The sequence below is a fragment of the Hyalella azteca genome, unplaced genomic scaffold (genome assembly GCF_000764305.2).
Source record: "Hyalella azteca isolate HAZT.00-mixed unplaced genomic scaffold, Hazt_2.0.2 contig11177, whole genome shotgun sequence".
Classification (NCBI taxonomy): domain Eukaryota; kingdom Metazoa; phylum Arthropoda; class Malacostraca; order Amphipoda; family Hyalellidae; genus Hyalella; species Hyalella azteca.
Window position 1 is genome coordinate 187,886 of NW_025941185.1, and position 18,322 is coordinate 206,207.

The following is an 18,322-nucleotide window of genomic DNA, read 5'->3' on the forward strand; positions in this document are numbered from 1 at the left end:
TTTCTACGCATGTTCTTAAATAAATGCAATCAAATTCTCCCATTTGAATAGCGAGGAAATTAGGATCAGGTTGAGAGAGATTAATGGGTTTTCGGTAAAGTTTAACTTCGGAAGGAAGTTATTTTTTTATTAGGAAAAATTTTAAGAACCAGTGTTTTGTTTTTAACGCTGTTTTCTCTTTCTTAAATTTCACCTGGAGACCCCGGGTATATTTCAATTTATTGAAGTTGTATGACAGCGTGAGATGAACTCTTCTTCAAATGGGGTAGCGTTGAAAAGCCAATAGCCCGACCTCCATTCAGTGCCAAAACTTTCAAGGGGAGAAGAATATCCATTATTTAATATCACTAAATTCTAGTTTAAAGGACACTTAAAATTCCATGAATCGATAAGAATTTATTATTCGCATCAAGAAAACAAAAATCTACGAAAATCATCATAGAACGACACGAAAACGTAAAATGTCGAACAGTTTCATTTTGCAAAGAAAACAGCATTCGTGACTTTATTCGATGAGAATGCATTACAATTCTGCAATTCATACATTTCCTTAAGATAGAAAATGGAAATTACCAGAAATAAATGATGCAGTAAATCATCAGACACGAACTATTCCGTGATGAAATATAAGCACAGGAATAACAAATTTTCTTTAATTTTAGCGCTTTTAAATCTCAGTGCTCAGCGCTCAGAAGAACAGAATAAATAATACAAATAGTGCAGCGCTCAGTAAATGCACTGTCGTGTACGTTGCACTCTATTTTTCAATCAACAGAGGGCCAAAAGCAACAAAGATTATAGACTTGTTTTTGGTTTATAATCAAGGAATCTCGATCAAATAGAACTTAACACAAAAGACAAACCAAAATTCATCACAACTATGAGCTCAGAAAATTGTGGAAAGTAAACAGCGCACAATAAGACAGAATTACAAAATAAATGAGAATATGTAATACGTTTATGGCTCAAGAGAGTTAGAAATTTCAACTGTGTATTATATATGAATTCTTATAATATATAACCTCTACGCATATGATGAAAATAGAAATTTTTTGGTAATAAATCAAGCGTTGTCAGTGGATGGTGCGAACAGAATTAGAAATTTACGATAAGGCTACGAAGATTCTTCGACAATGACGCACAACGACAAATGATATATTGCGAACATGAATGATATTTTAATCGGAACATTTCTCTGAAGCACTCTGAATCGTGAAGTTGTAATCCCAGGATTTGATCAAACATTGATGTGGTCTTCCCTCTGGCTCCCAGGAGGAGCGATTATTTATCTGCCGCAGGAAATAATATTTCAATGCAGGAACCTCCAGAATTTTATTTCTATGCAGATAGTTCCCTGATTTCCTTAATGAGTCGCCGATTAAGATCCACTGGGTTCACGGGTGCGGCGGACATTACCATAGTCTTGAGGCGGCTTTCATCCTGAAAAAAGTGAATGAAAGTGAACACTGAAAATTTCTTCGATCTGGTCATTGTATATAGTCGAATGATTCGATCAATTTAGATTAAGCTCTTATTTTCAATCGAAGAATATTATTAGTGAATAAAGATAAAAAATGATCCGTATAAGATTCGCTAGGTAATTTGAAAATATTTGCTTATATAATCAAATCATCAGTTCAATACCCTTTTAACGAAGTTTCTTTTAGACAATGGATTCATTCAGTTTCTTACCTTTAGCGAGGTGTTAGGTATTTAAATGAAAATTTATTAAGTGCCAAACTTGATTAAGTGCCTGATGAATATACACATTAATTTTACGTAACATAACAAAATAAATCCAAGGAACCAGAACCACGAAATTCTGAAGCATATCCTTACATTGTAAGTCTCCATCTTGACTCGCAGCCTGAAGTTGTACTCTTTAAAGGAGGCTCCAGCGATGATGCTCTGAAACATGTCTGGGTTCTCATCTCTGAGAGTTCCGAGTTCCTGAGCTGTTGAGCCCAGCATCAACTCTGCTTGGTCCTGATGAACAGACGAATCATAATAACGGTACTAAATACATCGGAATATAGGCATAATCATCATAATAACTGTTCCTTTGGAAATTAAGAACGATAGACATATATTTAGGTTTCTACACGGTGCAGAATAAAGTAATTTATTATTTAATATTTACCATTAAATTCAAAAATTTTCAAAAGAATAACGTAAATATGACAAACTCGTACGCTCTTACATTTAAGCAATTGAGCCTAAATATGTTTATACGTTCCCTCTAAATTCAAACTATCATGATCAAGGATAGAATTTGAAGTTTCACTTTGCCATTTCAGAACCGCGATGGTTAATTTTTCGCTAGATTTCATAAAAAAGTGGAGGGATGTAATTATTCAAAAAGAAAGTGAAAGGATGTAATTATTTCATGAGAAAGTGAAGGGATATAATTATTCACACTAACTAATAGTTTATCTTCACATATCTAAGCAGTTCTAGACCTACCTGGAAAACTGTCACCCAATGGTTCTCAGTGAAGTCTGCCACGTTGCAGGAGAGCATGAGTCGCCAGTTGAATCTGTCCAACTCTTTGCAGCATTTTTCGCACCTGAAAACGTACTAGTAATGATGAAACTACACACTTACAGCTTTCAATAATACAAGCAGGTCCAATTAAAAAGGATAAGAACATTAGCAACATAAACTAAAACATACACGCATTTCTCAGGAGGACTCATGCGAGTATTTACAGTAAATATGCGCTTCTTAATCTCAAATTTGTTACATGTGTTCAAATCATCAAGTTTTGTTTGTAATTTAAATTTTTCATTCATATGATTAAAAGAAAAAGTCATATCATTATTGAGTATCCATAAATTAAAAGAAAGATAAATACAGATGCGTGATATTCGTTGAAATTATGAACTATTTCCGTTCAATACGTTTTACCAACTTGCAAAAAATTAAAGTACACAATTTGAAGAGTTACGTACATCTTTTGAATTTTTGCGCTATAATAAAGCAAAAAATAGAGGTCCCATTGAAATGTTGTGTAAGCATTGACATCTTTCCTCTTGACACGGCACAGAAAACTTATGTTTCCATCATAGCTACAAAATATGAATGTTTCTCAGAAGCAAAAGTAGGCTAAATTCTTTAATAATTAGGCAGGCAAACACAGAAATGTGCAGAAATTTGAATATCTGAAGCCACTACGAGAAAGTGTGGACAGTTATAAATTTGCTCGAATGCATTTTTTAGAAATTTTGCATGATATTGGAATGAATTGCAGATTAAAATTGGTGTAAAACGCGGTCATTACGCAAGTTGAAATTGAAATTTTTCCAATTATCAAATCAAATGCAAAAAGAAAGTATCAAGCTGCAATTTGATTTTATTTTCTTCAGTTACTTTAAATTACTTAAATCAATATTGCTTCTTCCGTCTTTTAAAAAAATGCAAAAAAGAGCGTTAATTTCTTTGTCCGAGTCAGAAGTTTTATTTAAATGACCATATTTTAGTTCCTTCCATGGCTGAGGGGTGAAGTTATTCATAGATTGATAGGCAGAAGATTGGAGATTGTCAGAGGCGTGATAACGTAGCCCTAAAGTTAAACATAAACCAGAGGACAAGTTGAGCTTTATTGGAAGATTTTAAGTGATCACACATAGTAGCTTGCCCGCTAAAGGGTTAAGTTCGATTTCAAATACAGTCATAGATGGAAAGTGTGAACATTTGAGTAATTGTAGGCTACATTTTTCAAGTGTTATCGCAGTTAAAAAATATAAAGTTGTACCAGGAACTGACGGCGCACCTGTACATTCCGTTGTTGAGGTCCATGACTTTCTTATTGCAGCCATCGTTGGGGCAGGCCTGGTAGAGGATGTTCTCCTTGCGTACGAGCGTCACGATGGCCTTAGCGTTGTAGTAATCAGGCTGGTCGCGGCTGCCCAGACCTTCCTTCTTGGCTTCCAGCAGGGTTTTGAAGACGGCATTTGCACCCACAGCTGAACATGCAAATATTAAGGGTCGTACTACAGAAACCCGCAGAAGTAGGTATAGTTGACGGCTAAAATCCATGTATCGATCTAAGTACCCGTAGCGGCCGAAATTACACGTAGCGACCTGAGACCTAAATAGTAGCTGTAGTAACCATAAGTACACATAGCGAGCTAGATACACATTGAGGCCAAATTACATGTAGCGGCCTCAATACAGATAGCAACTTAAGTACATGTAGAGGCCTAAACACAAGTAATGATCTAAGTATATGCACCAGTACAAGTACACAGAGCAGCCTAAGTACACGTAGTGACAGATTTCTTGTCTCTGATTGATGGGTTTAGCTTGAAAATCCAACGGTGATCAGCTGACGGAGTTACAAACTTGTAACTATTCTCAATAGTATGGATTCTGGAGTGACGGCTAAGATAAGAAGAGCTCAATAATTTATTAACAGCATTTCAATAAAAGCTCCCAACTATTTCCTGACACCTGATTTCCATAAATCATTCAATATAAAAATTTACTGATAGCATTCATAATCATCGCAAAGCATCCTATAGAATTGAGAGTTACAAAAGACGTATCATTATCATTAAGATTACTGGACACATAGAATTACAGGCCCACATAAATTTTATTCAATCACTACAGACTCACCATTACCAGCACCTCCACGCTGGTTGGACAGGTTGATGATGTCTGATGAGTTGCAACCAGCTTGTTCCCACCAGCCTTTCAGTTGATGGGCCTCGCTGATGTCGGGGTTAACCTGTGAAATGAACAAAATGAACTAGTAAAACGCAAGGTAACATTTTCATTTCTGTCGAGTAGCAAATTTTAGGCGTTTTGTGTTATCAACGTCAATTAATTTATTTACTCGAAATTTTGTATCAAACGTACTCGCATCATAATTCGTATCTCTATGTATCATTATAACAGAAAACCTATTCCGAGAATTTTTCCTGCAAGCGTGAACAGAAAAGGGAAACTTGAAAGTGAAATTACACTTCGAATTTACAGGAATTTCTGGACAAATCCCGAAAACATGAACAACAAAATTTACCTGAAGTGTTGAAGAGCCGAGAAGAGAAAGAGAAACACCACCGAAATCTGATACTTTAGCTCCTTTGACCGCGATCACGGGATTGCCAGTACCGTCAAATTTCTCCGCTTGCTCGGCCCACAGGGTCAGCGATACCTGAGCACACACACCGATAAATCAGATTTATTTGGTCTCCTTTTAAAACAACAAAATAAACTATCAGATTGTAAATAAATCAACTTATCAAAGCGACTCATTAAGGCATTACATCAGAATGATAGACAAACCAAGAAAATTTTGAAACTTGTTAACGTCATCCTCTTCATATATGTTATTAACTGAAATAAAACCTAATGATTAACGTGCTTGTTTATACATATATTATATACATATACAGCAACATATACAAATACCGGTTATTTGTGAAGAAAATTTATATATGCTTCATCAGAATTTTTTTCCTTATTCCTTTTACAAAATAATAGCGTTGTTAAGATTTCTTGCATGATTAAGGTTAAGGTCACTAACAGCTCGATTGGTGTGGTCGACAAAAGCAATATAAGGTTAATGTCACTAACAGCTCGATTGGAGTGGCCAACAATAGAAATATAAGGTTAAGGTCNTAAGGTCACTAACAGCTCGATTGGTGTGGTCGACAATAGAAATTTAAGGGTAAGGTCACTAACAGCTCGATTGGTGTGGTCGACAATAGAAATTTCTCTTTTTCGCAGCTCCTTGCCCGTCGAGCGCTGGACAATAGTGGCCACCTCTGACGCATCGCGGCACAAACCGATCAGATCTGTAATTAAATTAAACTCTTGACTGCATGCCTTTTTGTGTGGCTCTATTTTTCATTTTGATGCTACTCCTAATTTTACTGAATATTGAATATTTATTCTAAAATTCAAGTTAATGATGGAGTAATTATGTCTTCAAACAGTCAGGACATTAATTATCAGATGCTATTTTATATATATTAGATGCTCAATGGCTTTTTTACGGGCCTTTATTTTCCATTCATTTGATTCTATGGATTTGATTTCGTTTGATATAAATTTACAAATTTAGGTCAATGAGACATTCATTTTAATTTTCCTTCATTTAACAGATTCAATTAATAATTTTTTCAAGTAGTAGTAATTAGAAACCTGCAAGAACTTATTTTTCACTATCCTGAAGCAGTCTGGAAAGGCATTTTATTCTGTAAGCAAAAATACTCACCTTCAAGCTAACGATAAAGAATGTAACAATTGAAATAACATCATAGAAGTTCAACAAAAAATAAAAAACATACCAACAATCGTGTCTTTCTGGGCGTTTTCCAACTGGTCGATGGTGACAAAATCAAACTGCATGGCAGGAATAGATTTCTCCTCGGTGCAGCGGACCACCTGACAAAGCAGAGTTGGAAAATAGAAATAACATCATATATTTTTATTTTATAGAAGAAGACCAAGTATTAAGTTCATGATTGGAACTTAAATAAACAACTCTAGATTAAACAGAACCATAAACTCTAGCAGTGATTTAAAATGAGGGTATGGCAGATATAAGTAAAACATGTATATATAATATATAACAGCCAATAACCTTCTTCCCTTCATTTTCATTAAAATTAAACTCTCTGTTCACATCAAGTTTAGATTTGTTTTAGTGCAAAAAAACTTCAACATCAATTTGTCAACCAACCACACAAATTATATACAAGAGGAGAAAATAAGGAAACTGGAACCCAATTTAGACAAAAATTCTGGCTACAGGTTCGAAGTATTTCTGACAACGAAGAAAACCATTTAATGAGGAACAGCAGCATGCTTTTCCTTAAAAAAATGCAATACAAATTACGTCTTACCTGCGTTCCAGAATTGAAGGTCATTTCATAATCGTTTTTAACAGAAGTGAATTGTTTGTTGGCAGTTTTGAGTGTCGCCGAACAGATGTAGTACACCTTGTTGGGCTGAATAAAAAAGAATACCTACCAATCAAGATCGGAACTTAAGTAGCATATAATCTACCTAAATAACAAAATCAATTAATGGTACCCTTTTCAGTGCAAGTGAGATATTTATTATCAATCACCAAATCACCCTGATGAACTATTAAAATATAAAATAAGACCCAACACGAATTTAGCACATTTCAGCTACAATTGTTCTTATTTGTCCATTTAGCAAGAAGATACTCATCATTAGATAAAATTTCCCTGCTTATTAGTTAGTTGTTGCAAATATTATTATATTTGCAACAAATTATTACATGCAAATATTATTATATTTGCTTATATTAGTTAGTTGTAGAAAATAATCACGGCCACAATTGCTGACGAGTCTCACCTCAATCATATCGTAGAATTTATCACACTCGGCATTGAAGGCAGTGGCTCGGATTTCACCTGACTGGTCAAGAAGTTCCATGGAGAAAAGCTTCCCTTCACCGCGCGAGTTGCTCCAGGTACGAATGTTTGACTTCTGGGTGACCCGAGCACAAATTGACCATCTGAAAATTAGTGTAATGCGGTTAAAAACAATCGGATATCTGGATGAAATCTGATAGAAACTGCAGCAAAATCAACAGTTGTTGAGAAAAACTTATAAAACTATTCAAATATTTTGCATAAAATCAGAAATATAAGTTCATTGTCAATGGCCATGAAATAAATTAATAGAATGCAAGAGATGAAAAAAATTGTGCTGCAGACCTATGGTCAAAAAATAATGATTAAATGTTCATTCCAAAAATATATACATACAAGAACATCATTAATGAGACTTATTGTGTTTTCTTCTGGTCGAGTTGACTTTAAATGAGCATAGAAACAATAAGTCTTCCAACAGATAACTCACTTGTTCTGATAAGGTGTAAGTGTTTGTATGGGGCGAACGTTAGGGAAGCCATCAGGAGCCTGAGGCATCATACCTCCTCCATCTGCAGCGGGTGCATTTCCAGGTGCACTGCGCTGCACTAAAGGAGCCCGGCCTAAAAAAAGTGTCAATAACCAAGATCTCCAGCAAATAATTCTCACGACGCTACTAAGCTACTCGACTTCTCAATGAAACTTGACAAATCCAAATGCAGTGAAAAGGATTTGTAATAATTATTGTTGAACATTGTAATAAAGAACTCCTTAATCTATATAGGTATATTGATTAACTCCATATTATAACGATGATCAGAAATTCGTGGGTCCGACTTCAAACATGGTCTCACTCTCAATGTTTTACCAGAAGTGATAGTCCCAGAAGTGATAGTCTACCACTGGTATTACGTAATGTTAGTTCCATTCAACATGAATTCCTGAACTAAAAATAAAATGCACCATAAACCATAAATGTGCGATATGATATTGCATCTATTATTTTTTGTCATACTCTAACATAGATGGTGTTAGGTAAGCCTTTAGGCATTTAATCTCATTTCAAGACATCAGTTTGAACCAAGCTAGGATTGCTTAAGGTTTCATTCTTCTACAACATGTCACTGAACACTGCAATGTCAAACAGAACGTATGTTTGCAATTGAAACTGAAATAGAAATGAAATTTTTACAGCTAATAATTGCAATTCAATTTTCAAATCAGGGACTGAGATGCATGGTTCTATTCTAGGTATAAGCCTGTTGCTAGAAACACTCCTAGTAAATGCAGGGAATGTCTCAAAATACAATACATACACTTCAGCATTATAAACTGAATAGCTATAGATTATTCACACCATTAAATTTCAAAATGATACGCATACACATCAGTGGGGCACACACCATTAGCTACAGGAGAGGGTCGGGTGATGGAATGATTGGAAGCTGCGGCAGGAGCACCTGCAGGAGCATTTGATGTTCCGCTTTCATATGTTGTAGGGTTCCCTATTTCACCTCCAACATCTTCAGCTGTTAGGAGGACTTCCAGACCCAGGATGATCATCATCTGCACAGGCATGAGCCCATATGAAATACCTGGCACAAATGGTTAGTGAGTAGTGACCAACCACTTCCCTGACTTGTACTAAAATAACTTTTAATTTGTCATTGATTTAATTCAGTTTAGAGTGCAAAAATATTTGATCACTAATAATACACACAAAATGAATCACTTTATGTCATTCACATGTGATATTCACTCTCTGTTGAAAAAGAGGAAAAGCTCAATATAAATCAGATGCACATCAGATCATTGTCACAATTTGATCCAATGATCAAAATTAATATAATATGATAGACATCAGAGGGGCCAAATAATTATGTCAATAAACTAGTAGACACTAGACTATGATAGTTCCACGGATAAGGAATGTCTAAATTTAATAATATTACAGCCACATACCTTCTTTTTTTCTGATACTTGGTTGCAAAAATATTTGGTGACCTTGATAACAGCATGTTGAGCAACTTCACCACTGTTGATCATAGGATTGAGTTGGGTGGCCATGATTGCAAATCCACATCGGTGAACTCCATCAGAGACAAGCAGGCGGCACCGGTCTCCTGTAGGAAACTTGCGCACTGCCTGAAATTACATATCACATAAGATCTTTGGTAAAACTAAATTGGAAATTAGGCAGGCACTACAAAAAAAGGCCACATTGCATTTGTTAAAATACAAAAAAAAAAATGAATAAATAACTTCATGGTTAACATTTTCAACTAAATATGAAGTGTTACAAGCACATATATAAAAATATTATATATTATAATGTGCTAAACATCTGAGGGTAGTTATCCTTAATTCCTGCAGTGAGTAGGAAAAAATAACAAAATTTACATTCACAACTTTGACTCTAAAAAAATGCCTCAATGATATTTAGGAAAATTAGCGGCATAATTATAAATAAATGAGAAGATATCTTGAATTAAGGAAAAATTAGAACCACATTTTTATACAATCCTGGAGCCACCATAAGTAGGTACCTTAGTTTTTTAATGCATAATGTAAGCAGCTTCTAGCATAGGGAGTGTATAAAAATCATGAGTTATTAAGAGAATAATAATTCTATAATAAATTAAGCACAACTATTAAAAAGATGATATTGGTCTTTTGAAAAATCTTAATTCAGATTTTTAATAATGATTAATACAGAGTTTATTAAATGAGAATGTATAATGCATGCAAATTCAACTATAATGAGGTAAGATTCATAGATAATTCATCCATTAATTGTCCAAATTACTTTGTTGCTATCTTACTATAACTTGGAGAATGACATCCTCGGGCTTCTCTCCATTATTGATAGCCTGAAATAAAAAAAATACATACATAGGAATTATATAAAACAGGAATTCAATTGGATTGACATTGAAGAGGGGAAATATTATACAATATATACGAAAGCAGTAGCAAATTTTCATAAATCATAAAAAATGATAAGATTATTTTTGTCAAACAAAATAATCATAAATAATGCAAATTCAATCCAATTAGGAATATTACTATATTAGGCAAAAGTTTCCTAAAATTGGGGGACATAAATGATAGTTTCACAAGTAGTTATTAAATATTGTGGGCAAAATTGTGTATTATTATTTTTAACTGAAGAAATTGAGAAAAGGCTTAAGGAATGGGTGAAAATGGCCAGATTCATGGGCTTTTTTGCTAATTCATGGGTGGCTTCTGCCCAATTCTCCACTTTGGAATTCAATACCTACATCATTTACATTCTTGTACATTTTTATGATCATAAATTTCTTCAATTTTAACAATTCTAATCCTTATGAATGTTATTAGGCAAGTTGTGCAAAATCAAAACAGCATATTGGATCAAAGAGGTGGAACTTGATTTTCTACATTTCTCTATATTTTATAAATTCTATTCTAAATTATTACAATATTTTTATTTCCCAATCTCTTCTAACATAATAATTAAAAATTTAATCTTGATTGAAAGCATGAAAATTGAATTAATTAAACCATAACTTCAAATGCTCAAGTTTAATTACCTACTAAATTACCCAGTAAAAATTTGAACCCTGTATAAATGTTACTACCATGATACCATCAATGACACATTGACATACAAGTGGCCACTGGCCAGTCAGGTTATGGGGCATAGTGGCAATCCAGAGATTTTTTCAAATCAGTTAATTTTTTATTTTCTCATCTACTCAATATTTAAATAATTTTAGGTATCTGGTATGATAAAGCAGGTATTTAAAATCCTCCCTGCTCTACTTATACTTTAGTTATAGGATTAAAAAATGAACTAGTTGAAGGGCAATAAAAAATATTCTCATTTGCTACTATGGACACAGCTGCAGGATTGGAATTTTCCTACTTGTTTGTGAAATCTTGCAGCTCCAACTTGACAAATTTTTAATACATTAGGAATGTTGTGGTTGCGGGCTTGTGGCCCAATCGTGCACTTTTGTTAACAATTAGATAGGTAATTCATCTGGTGGAAATCTCACAGATTCCAGAAATGGCAGGGCCGCGGGATTACGGTGGGAAAGCTCCAGTCGTGGCCCTAATGCTAGAATTTTTCCATGCTTGGACACAGGAGCTAGGGTAAACGCGGTATATTCCATCACATTAAGGACGCATCGAGAAATGAAAAACTATAAAAAAAACGTATGCGTTACTCAAGTTCTGTTTGCTTTAGGTGACTCTCAAAACACCGTAGTACGCGCCGGCAACAATGAAACGTCACAAAATGTTACTATATTTATGTAAAAGCCTTTAGAATGCAAACCTACCAAATCCCTATATTCTGTCACTGTCTGTGGCAATATTTGGCACGTGGTGAGGCGTATTGCGTCCGCGCTTCAAATTCTACTGATACGTAATGCCGTCATCCACGTGTTCAAATTCCGTTCGCTGTGTGAGCTGTATTGGAATTCAACACGGCTTTGAATTAGAACACTAATGAATATTGAACACTACTTAATTACGCTTTTAATTAACAACTATTAAGCTTTTAATTAAGCAAATTTTAATTTTTGTACATAGCTTGGAACAATCTGAGTGTGTCCAATTCAAGTTGTGACGGAATTAGTTTTCATGTGTCTAAATCCATTCCTCAACTTAATCATCTATTAATTTATTTACCACTTGAAATCAGCAAATACAAGTATACTTAAAGGATTCCTAATATATTCACAGACGTATTTAAAAGTCTCAAACCATAATATTCTTCCTATAAAAACAGGTATTCACTATTTGGTAGAGCAAGGTCAACTGTCAAATTTGACACATTTTTCGATGATCTCACTGGTAGCGTGCATTGTCTCTCTTTGGATCTCAATATTTTCCCGCTAGATGGCCAAGACCTAGTGTTTTGGCATTAGTTCGATGCGCAAATGTATGACGTCACCATTTCAACCATCAACGAACGCATGGAACTAAAACAAAGCTTAATATAAAGGAAAAACTAGAGAGGTGACGGAATTACCCACGATGACGGAATATACCACGTTTACCCTACTGCACTTATCTTGCCATTCACCAATAAAAGCCTAGGGTAAACGCGGTATATTCCGATACATTAAGGACGCATCGAGAAATGAAAAACTATAAAAAAAACGTATGCGTTACCGTAAAATGGGGTAACTTAGACCACTTTTTTTTCATAAATAATGCCTTTTTTTTACTAGCTAAATTAAACTTGAATTGAAACATGCAAAATACAGGTCTATACTCTAGCTTCACTTACCATAAATTGCTGGCTCCTGCCTCTCATAGTCTTTATGTAATTTAAAAAAAAAGTGGTGGTCTTTGTTACCCCAGCTCTTGGGGTAACTGTAGAGTCTGAAACATAAAGAAAAAACATAAATAGGCTGTCAAACATAAAATATGTTATACAGCAATCCCTTGATTAGCACGGTTTTGAATACCGCGGTTTTGATTAACGCGGAAAAAAAATTTGCGACCTACCCTTAATCTACGCGGTGCCAGTTTTGATTAGCGCGACTTTTTTTTCACAACGCATCATTTTCCCGCCTCTAGCCGGAGGTGTTACGTTCGTAACAAAAGTGTTACTTTTTGCTTATTAGATCTTATGTTGTTACTTTTGTTACGACTTTTGGAAAAATTCGCCAAATGTTGTTACTTTATGAATTTCAGCCAATAATTCTTTAAATAAGGTCCTGTTCCGTAGGCACTTGTGCTGACTACAGAGTCGGTTTAACCGCGCCTTGTCTCGTTCATAACTCGAATGATCGAGTTCGGCAACGTTCGCCGGTAAGTGCGCCATGCCGGTGCTCTAGTTACACGTTAGCCTTCAACTGGTCAAGATCGCTGCTATATCTACTGCTCATTTTTATCAAACTGCATAATTTTCCTTGATAAATTACCGTCATAATTATGGACAAAAAGGGAACGCTTAAACGTAAAGATATCACTTTGGAGACCAAGCTTGAAATAATTAAGCGTTTTGATAATGGTGAAACGAAAACGAAGATCGGTGAAGACCTATGGTTTCCCCGAGTCAACAATACGCACGGGAAACAATACGTTAATTCATTCGCATTTCTTTTATTTATTTCCCCTATTACTTAGAAAAAAATATGATGAATTTTAGTGTAAAAAAAATTATTATGTAACTTTGCTATTTTTGAGGATTCATTATAATTATTCCCATATCTTCTTAAGTTTGATTAGCGCGGTTTTGCATAACACGGTAAAACTCGGGGATTTATTAACCGCGTTAACCAAGGGATTGCTGTATATGGTAATTTTATATTAACTTCCAAGCCGGTCTATGTTACCCCGTCAGGGCTGACATTAGGTGGTCTAAGTTACCCCATATGGGGGCCCCCCATTTGCAAACTATGACACTTTCCTAAAATTTGTCATTTGCATATGTAACTAGAAGAGTTCTACTACGATGCATCAAAACCTGGAGTTATTTAACCAAAAAATAAAAAAATTGGAGGAGGTACTCTGACAGGCTTTAAATAATAGCTTTTTTTCATGGGTCACATTTTGAATTTTTTAACCTATAAGATATGCAAACTTTTCAAATCTTTCTATTGTGTTATGTAGCCTCAGTATTAGGCCTTTAATGCCCATTGACAAAATTTTTCTATGTCAAATAGTTTTTGAGTTGTGGGGATTTTTGTTAAAAAAACGAAAAGTGGTCTATGTTACCCCGCCGGTCTAAGTTACCCCATTTTACGGTACGTAAGTTCTGTTGCCTTCACGTGACTCTCAAAACACTTCACTACGCGTCAGCAATGATGAAACGTCACAAAATGTTGCCATATTTATTAAAAAGCCTTTAGAATGGAAACCTACCAAATCCCTATATTCCGTCACTGTGTGTGGCAATATTCGACACGTGGTGAGTCGCATTGCATCAGCACTTCAAATTTAACTGATACATAATGCCGACATCCACGTATTCAAATTCCGTTCGCTGTGCAAGTTGTATTGGGATACAACACGGCTTTGAATTAGAACACTAACGAATATTGAACAATACTTAATTACGTTTTAATTAACAGCTATTACTATTAGGCTTTTAATTAAGCAAATTTCAATTTTTGTACAAAGCTTGGAACGATCTGTGTGTCCAATTCAAGTTGTGTCAGAATTAGTTTTGATGGGTCTAAATCCATCACTCAACTTAATCCTCTATTAATTTATTTACGACTTGAAATCAGCGAATACAAGTTTACTTAAAGGATTCCTAATATATTCACAGACGTATTTAAAAGTCTCAACTCTCAAACCATAATATTCTTCTAGTTCCTATAAAAACAGTTATTCACTATTTGGTAGAGCAAGGTCAACTGTCAAATTTGACACATTTTTCGATGATCTCACCAGGTGGCATGCATTGTCTCTCTTTGGATCTCAATATTTTCCCACTAGAATGACTAGATGGCCAAGAGCCCAAGACCTAGTGTTTTTGCAGTATTTTGACACGCAAATGTATGACGTCACCATTTCATTTTCAACCATCAATGAATGCATGGAACTAAAACAAAGCTAAATATAAAGGAAAAACTAGAGAAGTGACGGAATTACCTACGATGTCGGAATATACTGCATTTACCCTAACAGGCTAACAACACTGTTCAGAATTATGATATGTAGGCTTTTATTGATCATTGCAAGTTGCAACATAACAACCAAGAAACCTTTTCAATTGTGCTAGAAAATAGAAAGTTAAGCTTCAGTTGTGACAAAAAAATAGGCAATTAATTTTGAATGTCAGCAACACAAGTTTGGTGACAAAGTTAGTGGCCTGTGGTGTTGCCAAATTGGTGACAGAAAGTATTGATTCAAATTTATAGTGGAATTAGCATTCACATACTACATACTGACTCAGTTTACAATTTTGACAACAAGACAAGTACCTACCTAGTACCTAGTAATTCCAATTTTCCTAGTTATCTTTCACCAGCGATCAGCCTAGCTACCTAACCTACCTACTTACTAATTATTTGCAATAATTCTATATTAATAGGCATACTTATAAAATATATATTTTTTTCATGTAGCAACAAGCAAATAAGCGCAGGGTAATTAGCGCTTAACTCAAAGTTTTGCGACAATATGAGTATGACCAATTGAGAATTGACCATCGAATGATCGAGTTTAGGCCTAGCTACTCTGAACGGAATTATTGTAATTACATAGCAACATAACGGAATATAATAAAATTATTTTTTACTGAGTAACAGGTAAGTATAACTCACTGCAATAGAACCAGCAGAAAGTTGAACCGCCATCTTGCAATTTAATGCAAGTAACTAATGAACAACGGCCGTGAATACTCTGGTTTAGTGTTTGCCAGTTAAAACGCGTTACTTTGGCGGGCTGCTAGTGGTAGTCTGGTGAAAAGCTCCAGCCAGTTTTGTTACGCTAGTAGAGTCATGAAGATCCTCAATATATTTCCTTTGTTCCTCTTAAGACGCATGATGATCTGAATGAAAACGGCCCATCAACATTAAAACCTACATTATTACTCACTCGTAAATAAGTATAACAAAATAAAAAAACTGCAATGAAATGGACTAATTAATTCCTTAGTAAGCCACTGGGAGACTTAGGAAATGAGGGAAATTTTACATGGACGTAAGAAATTTCACAGGGACTACATATCTTTTCTTTAATGAATTGTGCATATAAATCTAGAAACTATGTAAAACTGCCATCATGAACATTGATCGATAAGCGAATCTTATGCAATTGATTATTAAGGATGAGCATACCATCAGCGCTTATATAAAAAAATCAAGTTTAACATTTCAAAGCAAGTAGGAACCGTACATGAAAATTAAAAATTGAGACTCAAATACTTATTATAAGCAAGTTATCATCGGAAAATTTATCAAAATCATCAAGAAATTTGCAAATCACATAATAAACATCCGATAAATTTGGAAAACATAGAGAATAGAATGGGAATGTCGGCACTGAATAAATAGGCCAATGACCTGTTGCCGATTCTTGTACTTTTCGTGACTTGATTTTACAAGATATCCGGCCTTTTGAACCCGATCTTTCCTTACTATTGATTTAGATAGCTGCTGGACTTATTGCAAAGCCCGTAAGGTGCTAGGCATTTCGAGACAGAACATTTGTTCCTGCATAGCTTCGTCTAGTCTGTTCTTGAAGGCATTCACACTCGGAGCTTCAACGATGCTATCAGGGAGGCTGTTCCACGCATCGGTGACTCGAAGCGAGAAGAAATGTTGTCGCGTGGATGTGTTACAACGTAGTTTTTTTTCGTTTATAGCCATGGCCCCTGGTGTTGGTTCATGTTTCAAATTCTAGTAATCCTTCTGGGACCTTGTACAAAACGTGGGTATACTTGTATACTTCAATGAGGCCACCACGCAGACGTCTATAACAAAGGCGTGGAAGCTTCACAATCTATAACCTTTCTTTATAAGGCTTGGCTTTTAATCCTGGGATTATCATTGTTGCACGTCTTTGAACACTCTCGACTATATTTTTGTCTTTTTCTAGTTTTGGTGACGACACGGCGTTTCCAAACTCTAGGTTCGGACTCACGACAGCGACAAACAACAGTTTCATCGCTTCAGCATCTATGTACTCGTAAAAGCGTCTGATCAGTCCAAGTTGTTTATTGGCTTTATTAACTTGAGCTTCAATTTGCTTAGAAATTTTCAACTCATTGTCGACAATAACTCCTTAATATTTTTCCATTGTCGACTTCGACAACAGGCCACGGGCCTATTTCTTCAGTGCCGACACTTCTATTCTATCATCACTCTGTCGTTGCAACCATGTATTCTCATGCAGCGAGATCCGCTACATCACGTTAAAACGCAGTTGCCACTTATCAGCCCAGTCAACCAACCTGTCAAGATCACCCTGCAACTGTACTTCTTACGACGTATTTTTGCGACACTAGACACAGCTTCTGGCAGATCGTTTATAAACGCAACGAATAAAACAGGCCCGAGAACGCTTCCTTGTGGCACGCCGCTGCGCGCTGAAGCCCAGTCTGATACTTTAACCATCCAGAAATAGGCTGCGCAGATGAATCTTCTCCAAGAGATGGGAATCACCCAGCATCCTTGTTCTTGGAGTCTATACGAGACTCATTTTTAATCCAGAACATCACCAAGCCAACCCATTTTAGGGGTAAACAGACCCCAAATATTCTAGATCTTGTGTTTACTAGTGAAGAATCAATGATAGATGAGCTTCGCCACGAGGCTCCGTTGGGCAAAAGCCACCACCAATCATTGTTTTTCAATCTTAAGTGTTGTGCAGAAAAGACGCTTCGGAAGAGTGAACGTTTGAACTTTGCGAAAGGCGACTATGATACACTCCGTTAAACGGCGAATGCGGCGAATATTTCGGACTGTATTGAGGACATGAATGTGGCTGATTCATGGTGGTTTCTCAAAGACACGGTTATGTCTGCAGTTGATGCTTGTGTACCCAAGATTACGCTTGGATGAGTCAAAAAGTCCCAGTGGATGAACAGTGCAGTTAAGACTCAGCTAAAGACCAAGAAAGAAGCCTACAAGCGTTATTTACTAACTCGCAGCGAGTCTGATTATAACCTGTATGCCAGATCTCGAAATCAAGCTAAAAAAGTTTGTCGCACTGCAATGAAAAACTTCGAAAAAAATATTGCTAAAAATGCAAAAAAGAATCTGAAAGCCTTCTTTTTGTACGCTAGTTCGAAGTGTAGGTCAAAGGACGGTATTTCTGGTTTGAAAGTAGACCAACGAAAGATTTCCTCTGATGAGGGCAAGGCTAACGCTCTTAATCAGTTCTTCAGCAGTGTGTTCACAGATGAGGACTTGAACAGTAAAACAGTATTCCAGATATTGAGGAGCGCCCAGTCGGCTCGAAGTTAACATATTTTGAAATACACGAAGAAGAGGTTCTCAAGCGCCTGGTAG

At 35.6% G+C, this 18,322-nt stretch overlaps 1 protein-coding gene across 2 annotated transcripts; it reads right to left on the bottom strand.

Annotated features, from left to right (window-relative positions):
• Nucleotides 1–381: 381 nt before the first annotated feature.
• Nucleotides 382–15,783, bottom strand: LOC108677947 (replication protein A 70 kDa DNA-binding subunit). 2 transcript variants are annotated; one of them, XM_018166266.2, is made up of 15 exons: nt 15,632–15,783; nt 10,181–10,228; nt 9,321–9,503; nt 8,762–8,924; nt 7,849–7,966; nt 7,339–7,501; nt 6,858–6,962; nt 6,300–6,396; nt 5,692–5,804; nt 5,027–5,161; nt 4,621–4,732; nt 3,773–3,965; nt 2,464–2,566; nt 1,840–1,986; nt 382–1,440 (listed from the first exon to the last, which is right to left on the bottom strand). In XM_018166266.2, the coding sequence occupies exons 1-15, from the start codon at nt 15,662–15,664 to the stop codon at nt 1,339–1,341; spliced, it is 1,815 nt and encodes a 604-aa protein (XP_018021755.1). In that variant the 5' UTR covers nt 15,665–15,783; the 3' UTR covers nt 382–1,338. The 2 variants fall into 2 exon arrangements, with proteins under 2 accessions (XP_018021755.1, XP_018021754.1); XM_018166265.2 differs by having other exon boundaries at nt 7,849–7,981.
• Nucleotides 15,784–18,322: the final 2,539 nt, after the last annotated feature.